The 14,885-nt window shown below is 36.8% G+C and overlaps 1 protein-coding gene across 8 annotated transcripts in view; it reads right to left on the bottom strand.

The window, feature by feature from the left end:
* Positions 1–14,885, bottom strand: part of ERCC6L2 (ERCC excision repair 6 like 2) — a 127,104-nt gene that overhangs the window by 49,890 nt on the left and 62,329 nt on the right. For all 8 annotated transcript variants that reach the window (XM_046663784.1, XM_046663787.1, XM_046663785.1 and 5 more), the window contains exon 13: positions 1,783–1,882. In XM_046663784.1, coding sequence (XP_046519740.1) covers positions 1,783–1,882 — 100 coding nt within the window. The remainder of the gene's footprint in view (positions 1–1,782; positions 1,883–14,885) is intronic.

A 14,885-nucleotide genomic window follows, 5' to 3' on the forward strand; every position in this document is an offset into this window, starting at 1 on the left:
AAGCTCCCTTCTTTTTTAGTATCTGCTGACTTAGTCTAAGCTTAGAATATCCAGAAGTTGCACCTACTTTTTTCAGTAGTCTTTTTCTGACCAAATTTAGCTTGGTTTCTCCCTCCAATTGGATCCTGATTGCTTTTTGTTTTTCAGGGTTCCTCGTAATTTCTGGGCCACAGAGAGAACTCTTCTTGCTTTCCAAAATTTTTATAGGTGTTTTTAAAACATAATTTTTGGATGTTTTTTCCCCCGAAAGATTTGAGAAACACTTGGGAGGGTAGAGTATGTACACCATTTGCACCCAATCAATCTTTAAACCACATGTAATGACTTTTCCTTACATGATTGCCATCTTATCTTTATTTGTGCCTACCAAGTTGTATGGCTGAATCTGCCCGAAGTGGCTCAAATTTTAAAAATATTTTAATAAGTAACTAGATCATACAAAGTTCTGAAAACTTAAATTACCCTCATCTTCTGAAGCCTTTTTATTATATATTACTATATAATATATAACAGGCCAGATTATTTCATTAAATGAGTCAGATGAATAGGTAAAAAGGAAATATATATAGTAATGAGATTGAGAAAAATTACTATGTGATTGAGGAAAGACTTTTACTTGTGACAAAGCTAAGATAATATTCTAAAGAACTACACCTAAGATGAAAAAAATAATATCCTACTTTTTTCCAAGATTGGTTAATTACGTCTTAAAAAAAAATTTTCAAGTAGTTGTGCTATACCAAGGCACAAAAAAATGAAACGTTTCTGACAGAGCTCAATGCTTTAAGAAAGAACAAAAACTGCTGTGTACAATTCTATTTTTAGAATTTAGAAAATAGCATACATTTAAGATTGGATCATTCTTAGGTTAAGTACCACCACACATGGCAAATGTTTGCTCTTAAATAGATGCCAACTGAATATATAGGGAGTAATTCAAATTTAACATTTATAATTAAACATGAACCTCATTCCAGATCTTCTCAAGTGAGCAGTTATAAACTAAATAAACTTTGTTTATTTAGAGGCATAAATAGAGTAGTAATCGATACCCTAAGGATATGAAAGAATTCATGCAATTTTAGATGAATACTAAAAGCACCAGCACAGTAGGGCGAACACTTGAGTTCTATTCCCATAATTCCATTTACTGGAGTGTCTCTGGGTCCCAGTTTCATTATCTACAATATGAAATGGTTACATTAGATATCTCCAAGGCACTTCTCCCCAGTCTTCTTCATGTCATGGCACATACAGAAAGGTAACATATGAACATCTACCCGGAGTAAACAGAAGTTGTTACTCAAGGCTGGAAGCTGGTTGCCCGGAGAGCTGTGGGATCAATGTTTCAATGCACCTGTATTCCATCTGTGGCATACCATTATGTCTTGGCTCAGAGTTTGGCGGAGCTGTGACCTTGCTACTCAAATTGTGGTCAATAGATTAGTAGTGTTGGCACTTCCTGGAGCTTGTTAAAAATGCAGAATCTTGGGCTCCACCCAGACCCACTAAATCAGAATCTGTATTTTAAAGATCCCTAGGTGATTCATGAGCACATTAAAGTTTAAGATGTATCACTCTAAGAAAGTTTCAGCTCTAAAATTCAATGAGTCTAAGAAATAATCTGCTTTATGGAAGTGTATTCTAGAGTGTATTTCATAATCTTATTAAATTCCACATTATAGTTAGAATAAAATTAAAAACATATTTTTACACATATTTGTTACTAATTTTTGAAAACAGACAAATGTTTACTTCTTAGAAAAAGGGGAATATATTTACCTGCTTGTACACCTGTCGTAAGTACATGATCTCCTCCACCGTTCCCAAGGAGATCAGCCTAAGCACTTTGACATCCCTGCATTGCCCAATTCTATATGCTCTGCAAAAAGATGAACACAAAGCACATACAAGTCAAGTCCAACTGCAGGTTCAGGACATAGCTTTTGGACATAAAAATGCACAGATCAATGGAACAGAATTGAAAGCCCAGAAATAAAACCACACATCTATGGACAGCTAATCTTTGACAAAGGAGCTGAGGGCATACAATGGAGAAAAGAAAGTCTCTTCAACAAATGGTGCTGGGAAAACTGGACAGCCACACGTAAAAGAATGAAAATTGACCATTCTCTTTCACCATTCACAAAAATAAACTCAAAATGGATCAAAGACCTAAAGATTAGGCCTGAAACAATAAGTCTCCTAGAAGAGAATATAGGCAGTACACTCTTTGACATCAGTTTCAAAAGAATCTTTTCGGACACCATAACCCCTCAGACGAGGGAAACAATAGAAAGAATAAACAAATGGGACTTCATCAGACTAAAGAGCTTCTTCAAGGCAAGGGAAAACAGGATTGAAACAAAAAAACAGCCCACTAATTGGGAAAAAATATTTACAAGTTATTTATCTGACAAAGGGTTAATTCTCCATAATATATAAAGAACTCACACAGCTCAACAACAAAAATCAAAAAACCCAATCAAAAAATGGGCAAAGGACATGAACAGACATTTCTCCAAAGAAGATATATGGATGGCCAATAGACACATGAAAAGATGCTCATCATCACTAATCATCAGGGAAATGCAAATCAAAACTACACTAAGATATCACCTTACACCTGTTAGAATGGCAAAAATATCCAAAACCAAAGTGACAAATGTTGGAGAGGCTGTGGAGAAAAAGGAACCCTCATACACTGTTGGTGGGAATACAAACTGGTGCAGCCACTATGGAAAACAGTATGGAGATTTCTCAAAAAGTTAAAAATAGAAATACCTTATGACCCAGCCATCCCACTACTGGGTATCTATCCTAAGAACCTGAAATCAGCAATTCCAAAAGTCCCATGCACCGCTATGTTCATCGCAGCATTATTCACAATAGCCAAGACATGGAACCAACCTAAGTGCCCAGCAACTGATGACTGGATAAAGAAGATATGGTGTATATATGTATACAATGGAATACTACTCAGCCATAACAAAGGACAAAGTCGTCCCATTCACAACAACATGGATAGACCTTGAGGGTATTATGTTGAGTGAAATAAGCCAGACAGAGAAAGACGAACTCTGTATAACTCCACTCATAGGTAGTAGTTAACATATAGACAAAGAGAACTGATAGGTGGTTACCAGGGGAAAGGGGGGTGGGGGGAGGGCACTAAGGGTGAAGTGGTGTACCTACAACATGACTAATAATAATGTACAACTGTAATTTCACAAGGTTGTTAACTATCATAATCTTAATAAAAAAATACATGTACCTAATTAAAAAAAGGGACATTACTAAAATTTTAATTAATTAAAAAAGAAATATTTTATGTTTAGATATGCTATATTATTTAATTATAATGCAAAAATAGAAATACCAGTCAGTGAAAATTATTACAGAAGAAATTTACATATCAACTTCATTGCTCTTTTTGGACATCACCTTGCATTGCCCAAAAACTTTTCCTAAGTTCAGATTTTTCTTTTACAGCAGTCTTAAGCTTATGAACAGGTTGTGTTCTCAAATTATTCCATTTATATAAAACTCTAAAAATGCAAACTAATCCATAGGAACAGAAAGCAGATCAGCGGTTGCTTGGGAACAGGGGTGTGGGGAGGGGCAGGAGGGATGGACTATAAAGGGGTGCAAGAAACATTTGTGGGGTGATTAATGTTTACTATCTTGATTGTGGTGGTTGCACAGGTGCATATATATATATATCTCAAAACTTAATCATACACTTTAAATATGTGCAGTTTACTGGACATTAATTACATCTAAATGAAACTCTTAAAAAAAAAAACTGGCCAGTTAATTACCTGGCCAGCCTATGGAAGTGCAGACTTACAGCCCTCATCCACAGAGACGTCCACGCACTCGGTATGACTGTATTAATCACTCAGTTGACTAGTACTCCAGATGTTCTGAAATGGACCATAGTGCTAACTAAAACTCTAACCTGACTGCCATACTGGTTAACTATGGGTCTTGTCCCTGCAGCTTCTCCCAGGTGGAGGCTTCACTGGATGCTGTGAATGAGGTCGCCTGTTTCTAACTACCCGTTACAGTCATGAGGGATGAGGGGCAAGGCCATACTGTCTCATACTTGACAATGTTACAATTTGGGGGAATTTTTTTTGCCAGCATTTACTGATTCAATCTTCTTGCTAGTAAGTCTAGTCGTATTTTCTATTGCTCCATGATTCAGTCTTGGTAGGTTGTATTTTTCTAGGACTTTGTCCATTTCGTCTAGGTTATCCAATTTGTTGGTGTACACTTATTTATAGCAGTGTCTTATAATCCTATTCATTTCTGTAAAATCAGTAGTAATGTCCCTCTTTTCATTTCTGATTTTAATGACTTCAACTTTCTTTTTTTCTTAGACAATCTAGCTGAAGATTTGTCAAGTTTGCTAATCTTTTTGAAAAAATAACTCTCAGTTTTCTTGATCTTTTTCCATTGTTTTTCTAGGCTCTATTTCATTTATCTCTGCTCTAATCTTTTATTATTTTCTTCCATTTGCTAGCTCTGGGTTTAGCTTGTTCTTCTTTTTCTAGTTTTTCAAGATATAAGGTCAGATAGCTGATGTGAGCCCTTTCTTCTTTTTTAATGTTAAGTTTTTAAATAAACTTCCCTCTTAGTACTGCTTTCACTGCACCCCAGAAGTTTTGGTATATTGTGTTTTCATTTTCATTTTTATCAGGATATATTTCCTAATTTCCCTTGTGATGCATTGTTTGTTTAAGAATGTGTTCTTTAATTTCAACATATCCGTGAGTTTTCTGCTGTTTATTTCTATTTTCATTCTATGGTGATTGGAAAAGAAACTGTATGATTTCAACCTTTTACAATTTATTAAGATTTGTTTTGTGGCCTAACAGATGGTCTATAGTGGAGACTGTTCCACGTGTACTTGAGAAAAATGTGTATTCTTTTTATTTTTGGTGAGGAAGATTGGCCCTGAGCTAACATCTATTGCTAATCTTCCTCTTTTTGCTTGAGGAAGATTGTTGCTGAGCTAACATCTGTGCCAATCTTACTCTATTTTGTATCTAGGATGCCACCACAGCATGGCTTGATGAGTGGTGTGTAGGTCTGCACCCGGGATCCAAATCTGAAAACCCTGGGCTGCTGAAGCAGAGCGCGTGAACTTAACTACTACACCACCAGGCAGCCCCAAGAATGTGTATACTGATGTTGCTAGAAGGAGAGTTCTGTATACGTCTGTGTTGTTCAGCTCCTCTCTTTCCTTACTGATCTTCTGACTGGATGTTCTAACTACTATTGAAAGTGGACTACTGAAGTCTCCTACTATTATTGTAGAGCTGTCTGTTTTTCCCTTCAATTCTGTCAATGTTTGCTTTATATATTTTGGAGCTCAGATGTTTGGTGCATTTATGTTTATAATTGTTATAGCTTTTTTGTGAATTGAATCTTTTTTCATTATATATACCCTTCTTTGTCTCTTATAACAGTTTTCAACTTAAAGTCTATTTTATCTGATATTAGTGTAACCACCCCTGCTCTCTTTTGGTTACTATTTGCATGGAATGTCTTTTTCCATTCTTTCACTTTCAACCTATACATATCCTTAGATCTAAAGTATCTTATAGACAGAATATAGTTGGATACTGTTTTTTTAATCCATTCTAATCTATATCTTTTGATTGGGAAGTTTAATCCATTTACACTTAAAGTAATTAATAATAGGGAAGGACTTACTTTTGCCATTTTATTTGTTTTCTGTATGTCTTATAGCTATTTTGTCCCTCATTTAGTCCATTATTCCCTTCCTTTAGGTTTACTTGATTTTTTTAATGACACATTTGGATTCCTTTCTCATTTCCTTTTGTGTATATTCTATAGATATTTTCTTTGTGGTTACCATGGTGATTACATATAACATGAAAAAGTTATAACAATCTATCTTAAATTGATACCAACTTAACTCCAATTACAGTAAAAAAACACTCCTTTACAGCTCCACCCCCTACTTTCATGTTATTGATGCCACAAATTATCTTTATATGTCATTTATCCATTAACACAGATTTATAATTACTTTTACACACTTGTATTTTAAGTCCTGTAGAAAACAAAAAGTCAAATTACAAACCAAAATTACAATTATAATGGTTTTTATATTTGTCCATGTACTTACCCGTACTGGAGAAATTTATATTTTCATATGGCTTTGCGTTACTGTCAGAGCTCTTTCATTTGAACTTGAAAGTCTCTCTTAAGCATTTCTTGTACGGCAGGTCTAGTGGTAACAAACTCCCTCACCTTTTATTTGGGAAACTCTTAACTTTTCCCTTCATTTTTGAAGGACAGTTTTGCCCAATATAGAATTCTCAGTTGATCACTTTTTCTTTTGGTACTTTAAACATAACATCCCACTGCCCTCTGGCCTGCAAGGTTTCTGCTGAGAAATCCACTGATAATCTTACTGGGGATCCCTTATACATTACAAGTTGCTTTTCTTTTGCTGCTTCCAAGAATCTCTTTGTCTTTGACATTTGACAGTTTGATGATAACATGTCTCAGTGTGGGTCTCTGGATTTTTTTTTTTATTTATTTATTTTTTATTGAGTTATTGATAGGTTACAATCTTGTGAAATTTCAGCTGTACATTAACGTTTGTCATTCGTGTTGTAGGTGCACCACTTCACCCTTTGTGCCCACCCCCCACCCCACCTTTCCCCTGGTATCCACTAAACTGTTCTTAGTCCATAATTTTAAATTCCTCATATGAGTGGAGTCATACACAGATTATCCTTCTCTCGCTGGCTTATTTCACTTAACATAATTCTCTCAAAGTCCATCCCTGTTATTGTAAATGGAATGATTTTGTTCTGTTTTGCAGCTGAGTAGTATTCCATTGTATATATGTACCACATCTTCTTTATCCATTCGTCTGTTGATGGGCACTTAGGTTGCTTCCACGTCTTGGCTATTGTAAACAGTGCTGCAATAAACATTGGGGCACATAGGACTTTTGGGATTGCTGACTTCAAGCTCTTTGGATAAATACCCAGTAGTGGGATGGCTGGATCGTATGGTAGTTCTATTTTTAATTTTTTGAGGAATCTCCATACTGTTTTCCATAGTGGCTGCACCAGTTTGCATTCCCACCAGCAGTGTATGAGGGTTCCTTTTTCTCCGCAACCTCTCCAACATTTGTTGCTATTAGTTTTAGATATTTTTGTCATTCTAACGGGTGTAAGGTGATATCTTAGTGTAGTTTTGATTTGCATTTCCCTGATGATCAGCGATGATGAGCATCTTTTCATGTGCCTATTGGCCATCAGTATATCTTCTTTGGAGAAATGTCTGTTCATGTCTCCAGCCCATTTTTTGATTGGGTTGTTTGATGTTTTGTGGTTGAGTTGCGAGAGTTCTTTATATATTAAGGGTATTAAGCCTTTGTCAGATATATGACTTGCAAATATTTTTTCCCAGTTAGTGGGTTGTTTTTTTGTTTCAATCCTGTTGTCATTTGCCTTGAAGAAGCTCTTTAATCTGATGAAGTCCCATTTGTTTATTCTTTCTATTGTTTCCCTTCTCTGAGAAGGCATGGTGTCCGAAAAGATCCTTTTAATACTGATGTCAAAGAGTGTACTGCCTACGTTTTCTTCCAGAAGCCTTATGGTTTCAGGTCTCACCTTTAGGTCTTTAATCCATTTTGAGTTTATTTTGGTGAATGGTGAAAAAGAATGGTCAATTTTCATTCTTTTACATGTGGCTTTCCAGTTTTCCCAGCACCATTTGTTGAAAAGACTTTCTTTTCTCCATTGTATGCTCTCAGCTCCTTTGTCAAAGATAAGCTGTCCATAGATGTGTGGTTTTATTTCTGGGCTTTCAATTCTGTTCCATTGATCTGTGCACCTGTTTTTGTACCAGTACCATGCTGTTTTGATTACTGTAGCTTTGTAGTATGTTTTGAAGTCAGGGATTGTGATGCCTCCCGTTTTGTTCTTTTTTCTCAGGATTGCTTTAGAAATTCGGGGTCTTTTGTTGCCCCATATGAATTTTAGGATTCTTTGTTCTAATTCTGTAAAGAATGTCATTGGGATTCTGATTGGGATGGCGTTGAATCTGTAGATTGCTTTAGGTAGAACGGACATTTTAACTATGTTTATTCTTCCAATCCATGTACATTCCATGTCTTTCCATCTCCTTATGTCGTCATCCAATTCTCTCAGAAAGGCCTTGTAATTTTCATTATATAGGTCCTTCACTTCCTTAGTTAAGTTTACCCCAAGGTACTTTATTCTTTTTGTTGCGATTGTGAATGGTACTGTATTCTTGAGTTCTTTTTCTGTTGGTTCATTACTGGAGTACAGAAGTGCTACTGATTTATGCAAATTGATTTTATACCCTGCAACTTTGCTGTAGTTGTTGATTACTTCTAACAGTTTTCCAATGGATTCTTTGGGGTTTTCTATATATAAGATCATGTCGTCTGCAAACAGCGAGAGTTTCACCTCTTCCCTCCCTATTTGGATTCCTTTTATTCCTTTTTCTTGCCTGATTGCTCTGGCCAGGACCTCCAGTACTATGTTAAATAAGAGTGGTGATAGAGGGCATCCTTGTCTCATTCCTGTTTTCAGGGGGATGGGGTTCAGTTTTTGCCCATTGAGTATGATGTTGGCTATGGGTTTGTCGTATATGGCCTTTATTATGTTGAGGTAGTTTCCTTCTATGCCCATTTTGTTCAGAGTTTTTATCATAAATGGCTGTTGGATCTTGTCAAATGCCTTCTCTGCATCTATTGAGATGATCATGTGGTTTTTATTGCTCAGTTTGTTGATGTGGTGTATCACGTTGATTGATTTGTGGACGTTGAACCATCCTTGTGTCCCTGGTATGAATCCCAACTGATCCTGATGTATGATTCTTTTGATGAATTGCTGAATTCTGGTTGCCAAAATTTTGTTTAGAATTTTTGCATCTATGTTCATCAGTGATATTGGCCTGTAGTTCTCTTTTTTTGTGGTGTCCTTGTCAGGTTTTGGGATCAGCGTGATGTTGGCCTCATAGATGTGTTAGGAAGTGTTCCATCTTCCCTAATTTTTTGGAATAGCTTGAAAAGGATAGGTATTAAAACCTCTCTGAAAGTTTGGTAGAATTCCCCAGGAAAGCCATCTGGTCCTGGGGTTTTATTCGTTGGGATGTTTTTGATTGCTGTTTCAATCTCTTTCCTTGTGATTGGTCTGTTCAAACTGTCTGCCTCTTCTTGAGTGAGCTTTGGGAGATTGTAGGAGTCCAAGAATTTATCCATTTCCTCTAGGTTATCCATTCTGTTGGCATATAGTTTTTTGTAGTATTCTCTTATAATCTGTTGTATTTCTGCAGAGTCTGTTGTTATTTCTCCTCGCTCATTTCTGATTTTGTTTATTTGAGCTTTCTCCCTTTTTTTCTTTGTAAGTCTGGCTAGTGGTTTGTCAATTTTATTTATCTTCTCAAAAAACCAGCTCTTTGTCTCATTGATCCTTTCTACTGCCTTTTTCGTTTCAATAGTATTTATTTCTGCTCTGATTTTTATTATTTCTCTCCTTCTGCTGACTTTGGGCTTCATTTGTTCTTTTTTCTCTAGTTCAGTTAGGTGTGCTTTAAGGTTGCTTATTTGGGATTTTTCTTGTTTGTTAAGATGTGCCTGTATTGTGATGAATTTTCCTCTTAATACAGCTTTTGCTGTATCCCATATGAGTTGGTATGGCATGCTATCATTTTCATTTGTTTCCAAGTATTTTTTTATTTCTTCTTTAAGTTCTTCAATGATCCATTGCTTGTTCAGTAGTGTGTTGTTTAGTCTCCACATCTTTGTGCCTTTCTCAGCTTTTTTCTTGTAATTAATTTCTAGCCTTATAGCACTATGATCTAAGAAGATGCTTGTTATTATTTCAATTTTTTTAAATTTGTAGAGGCTTGCCTTGTTTCCCAACATATGGTCTATCCTAGAGAATGTTCCACGTGCACTTGAGAAGAATGTGTATTCAGCTCTTTCAGGGTGGAGTGATCTATATATGTCTATTAAGTCCAATTGTTTTAGTTTTTCATTTAACTCCACTATTTCCTTGTTGATTTTCTGTCTGGATGATCTGTCCATTGATGTGAGTGGGGTGTTGAGGTCCCCTACTATTACTGTGTTGTTTTTAACATCTTCCTTTAGGTCTGTTAATAGTTGCTTTATGAATCTTGGTGCTACTGTATTGGGTGCATAGATATTTATAAGCGTTATTTCTTCTTGATGAAGTGTCCCTTTGATCATTATATATTGTCCCTCTGTGTCTCTCTTTACCTGTCTTATTTTGAAATCCACTTGGTCTGATACGAGAATTGCAACACCTGCCTTTTTTTCCTTGCTATTTGCTTGAAGCATTGTCCTCCACCCCTTCACCCTGAGTCTGTGTTTGTCCTTGGGGCTGAGGTGTGTTTCCTGGAGGCAACAAATTGTTGGATCTTGTTCTTTAATCCATTTTGCCACTCTGTGTCTTTTTATTGGAGAGTTCAATCTGTTCACATTGAGAGTGATTATTGATGCATGTGGACTTAATGCTGTTAATCTGTCACTCATTATCTTGTTTTCCTGTGTTTCTTTTCCTGTGTGCTTTATCCTACCCATTTAATACTGCAATTTCTTATGCTGGGTTTCTTAGATTTTTCCTTATTTATGATTTGTGACTCTGTTCTGTACTTTATTTTAGTGTCTACCTTGAAGTTTGTATTTAGAATCTTGTGTATAATATAGTCTATTCTCTGGTGGTCTCTTACCTACTTGACCAATACTGCTTTAGACCCTTTGCTCTTCCCCTCCTAAATAATTATTTTCATTTTTTATTCCAACTCGTCTTATTCATTTGTTGTTAGAGTCCTAAGATCGCCCTTGTTTTGGTAGTTTCCTTACCTTTACCCTTATGCTATAATTGAATATTTGCTATCCTGTTCTGGTTCTATCCATCGGTCTCCCTAGTCTGTGGATTGTGTCCCCTTTCTCCCTTTTTTCTTTTTTCAAGTATGAGAGCCTTCTTGAGGATTTCTTGTAATGGAGGGCTTTTAGTTACAAATTCCCTTAACTTTTGTTTGTCTGGAAAAGATTTAATTTCTCCCTCATATCTGAAGGAAATTCTTCCTGGATAGAGTATTCTTGGCTGAAGGTTTTTATCCTTTAAAGCTTTGAATATATCACTCCATTCTCTCCTAGCTTGTAGGGTTTCTGTAGAGAAATCTTCTGACAGTCTGATAGGGGCTCCTTTATAGGTTATTCTCTTTTTTTTTCCTTACTTCCCTGAGTATTCTCTCCTTATCATTCCTATTTGCCAACTTTACTACTATGTGCCTTGGGGTAGCTCTTTTCACACTGACAAATCTAGGAGATCTAAAACCCTCCTCTACACACATTTCTCCATTGATCTCTAGATTTGGGAAGTTCTCTTCAATAATTTCGTTAAGCACACTTTCTGCTCCATTTTCCTTTTCCATATTCTCGGGAATTCCTATGATCCTTATGTTCTTACTCCTCATTGAATCCATTATCTCTCGGAGAGTTTCCTCATTTGTTTTAATTCTTAGTTCTCTTTCTTCCTCTGTCTGGTGCCATTCAGCCTGTCTGTCCTCGATTATGCTAATTTTCTCCTCTATGTTGTCTACACGGGCATTCAGGGAATCCGTATTCTGTTTTATCTGGTCCATTGTGTTTTTCATCTCAAGTATTTCTGTTTGATTCTTCTTTATGATTTTAATCTCTTTTGTGAAGTAACTCCAGAACTCGGTTTGTTTCTCTATCTTTCTCTCTACCTCATTGAGTTTTTTGATTATAGCTGCTCTGAATTCATTATCACTTAGTTTACCTAATTCCAAGTCCTCAGGACTTAATTCTGTGTTTTTATTGTTTTCCTTCTGGTCTGGGGCTTTTATAAATTGCTGGATGGTAGAGGAGCGGTTTTTTCTCATGGTGGTAGAATTCAGTTGCAGTTACAGCCTGTTGCCACTAGATGGGGGTCGAGAGCGGCGTGTTATGAGCTCTCCACCTTGGGGCAATATGGCTGCACGCACTGGCTTCGCTGGGGGGGAGCGGCTGTTACTTACACATACTGGTCTGGGTTCAGATCAGTTCTGTTCTCTGGTCTCCCAAGGCCCTTGATTTATGGGGTCCCCGTGGACGGAAGCTTTCCCCCCGTCAGCGGGTCTCCACTGAATCAGCGGCAAGAGTCCTGGATGATCCCCCGGTCGCGCGACCCCTGCCCCGCTCCTTCCCGACCCATGCCGCAGCGATCGCAGACTCTAGGGGAGGGTGCGATGTTCTCTCCTACCGTTCCAGCGCCTCCGAAGGTATAAAACAAGGTTTATGATCTCCGCCTTCTTGGAATTGTAGGTCTCTAACGAGCTGGCATTATTTTTGTTCTCTGAAATTCAGTTCTTCCAACCTTTTGTTGTATTTTGGAGGGGAGAGAATCCCGGGTCAGCTCACCCCGCCATTTTTGGATTTTATCCTACCTTGAGTTTGTTGAGCTTCCTGTGTTTGTACACCTGTCTTTCCTCAAATTTGGGAAGTTATTTTCCCAGTCATTATTTCTTAAAATAACCTTCTTTCCTTTTCTCTCTTTTCTCTTGGGAATCACATAATGTTTGCGTTGGTCTACATAATGTATCCCATAGTCCCTTAGGCTATGTTCACTTTTCTTCATTTTTGTTTTCATTTTTGCACCTCAGATCTGTCTTGAAGTTTGCTGATTCTTTCTTCTGCCTACTCGAGTCTGATGAATCCCTCTAGTGATTCTTTTCAATTCAGTTATTGTATTTTTCAGGTCCAGAATTTCTGCTGTTCTTTTTTTATAATTTCTACCTCTTTATTGAGATTCTCATTTTTCTCATATATTGTTTTCCTGATTTCCTTTAGTTCTTTGCCCATATTTTCATTTAACTCTTAAGAGTTAGGACAACTGTTTTAAAGTCTTTGTCTAGTAAGTCTTATGCCTGTGTTTTTTCAGGGATGGTTTCTGGAAATTTATTTTGTTCCTTGGAATGGGCTATGTTTTCCTGTTTCTTTGGATGCCTTGTCTTCTTTTGTTGTTAAAAATTGGACATTTGAGGGCTGGCCCCGTGGCCGAGTGGTTAAGTTCACGCGCTCCGCTGCAGGCGGCCCAGTGTTTCGTTGGTTCGAATCCTGGGCACGGACATGGCACTGCTCATCAGACCACGCTGAGGCAGCGTCTCACATGCCACAACTAGAAGGACCCACAATGAAGAATATACAACTATGTACCGGGGGGCTTTGGGGAGAAAAAGGAAAAAATAAAATCTTAAAAAAAAAAAAAATTGGACATTTGATAAAACAGCCACCTCTCCCAGTCTTTGCAGCCTGGTATGGAAAAGATTCATTAGTTAGCAGGGCATGTTTTGAGAGTTGGGAGCAGCTCAGGGTGAAGCCTTAAAATCTTCTTAGGTCATTTCTGGTTATGTATCCTGCCTGGGCCTGTGTGTGTGAGTGTGTGTTTTCAGATTTCCCCTGTATACACCGCTGCTTTTAAATGTCTTAATTTCCCAAAGAGTCTCACACCTCAGCTTCTTCTCAGGGCCTTAGATATTATATGGTTTTTATATTATATATATTATATATACATGTATATTATAAATATCATATTCCTCTACCTGTAATCTCATGTCCCACGTGTCCGCAGGTGTGTGGTCCCACTCCAGCTTTCAAGCACCATGGAGCCTACCACTGCTTTCCACAGCTTCTGCCAGTCTGAGATCCAAGCTATACCACTATTCCTCATCTGAGCACTGAGTCAAGTGAAACAGAAACCAGTCCCTTTGGTCGCCCACAGACAGGTTAGAAAGTCACAAAGGACTTCTCCTTCCAGCCTGAGGGAGGGAACTGGGAATTGGTTGCTTCCTCATGGTCATGTGAGACCAGGGAGGGGGTGAGGCAAGGATGAGTAAAAATGTCACAAAATTTCCTACAGTTTTGAATGTAGCTTCTTCTTGATTGGGAATTTCCCTAGTTACTGTAGATCTTTGACTAGTCCAAAGAGCTCCTATAACATTATTTTAATCAGTCTCTAGTTGTTTTTCTAATCCTTTCATGGGAGAACAAGTACCTACAGCTTCCTAGTCTGCCATCCTGCTGTCATCACTCTTCGATTTCCTCTTTAATACACAGTTGTTTAAAAATGCCCATATGGCTAGATTTTTATTAGCTACATGTTTATTGTTATTTTTAGTTTTTTTCTTTTGTATTCACCATGGAATCTAGTCTTTGTGATTTCCATTAAAATATATAGTCATTTAAAAAATGCTTTACAAATGTTTGAAAGATTGGGTATTCTCAGTTGTTATAAGGTTATGAATATTTATTAAATTAAGCTGGATAACTATTACTCAAATAATTTCTGTACTTTTTTAGTCAAGTTGGTCTATTAATTTTTGAGAGAGGGATATTAAGTTTCCCATCATGATTATGGATTTGTCCATTTCTCATCATATTATAAGAGTTTTGGCTTTATTATGTAGTGACTATTACAGCTTCCTCGTGGATTGCACCCCATTTTTTTGTTTTCCTTAATGCATTTTGCCTTGAGTTCTATTAATATTTTGCTTGATATTAATATTGCCACTCTTTCTCATTTTTTTGTTACCATCTTCCTGATTAGATATTTTTCTATATTTTTATTTTTAACCTTCTATGTCTTTTTTAATTTTATATTTACACATCATAATAAGCATAAATCTGAATCTAATTTTTCCTTTTTGCCTTCTCTGTTTTTTAAAAAAGGGATTCAAGTTTACCCATTCAAGTTTATGTTTGGTCTTATTCCTGACACTTTATGTTATGTTTTGTATTTGCCATGTTTTCTGAATTTCCTTCACCTTCCCCA

This window comes from Equus quagga, chromosome 6 (assembly GCF_021613505.1).
Source record: "Equus quagga isolate Etosha38 chromosome 6, UCLA_HA_Equagga_1.0, whole genome shotgun sequence".
Taxonomy (NCBI): Eukaryota; Metazoa; Chordata; class Mammalia; order Perissodactyla; family Equidae; genus Equus; species Equus quagga.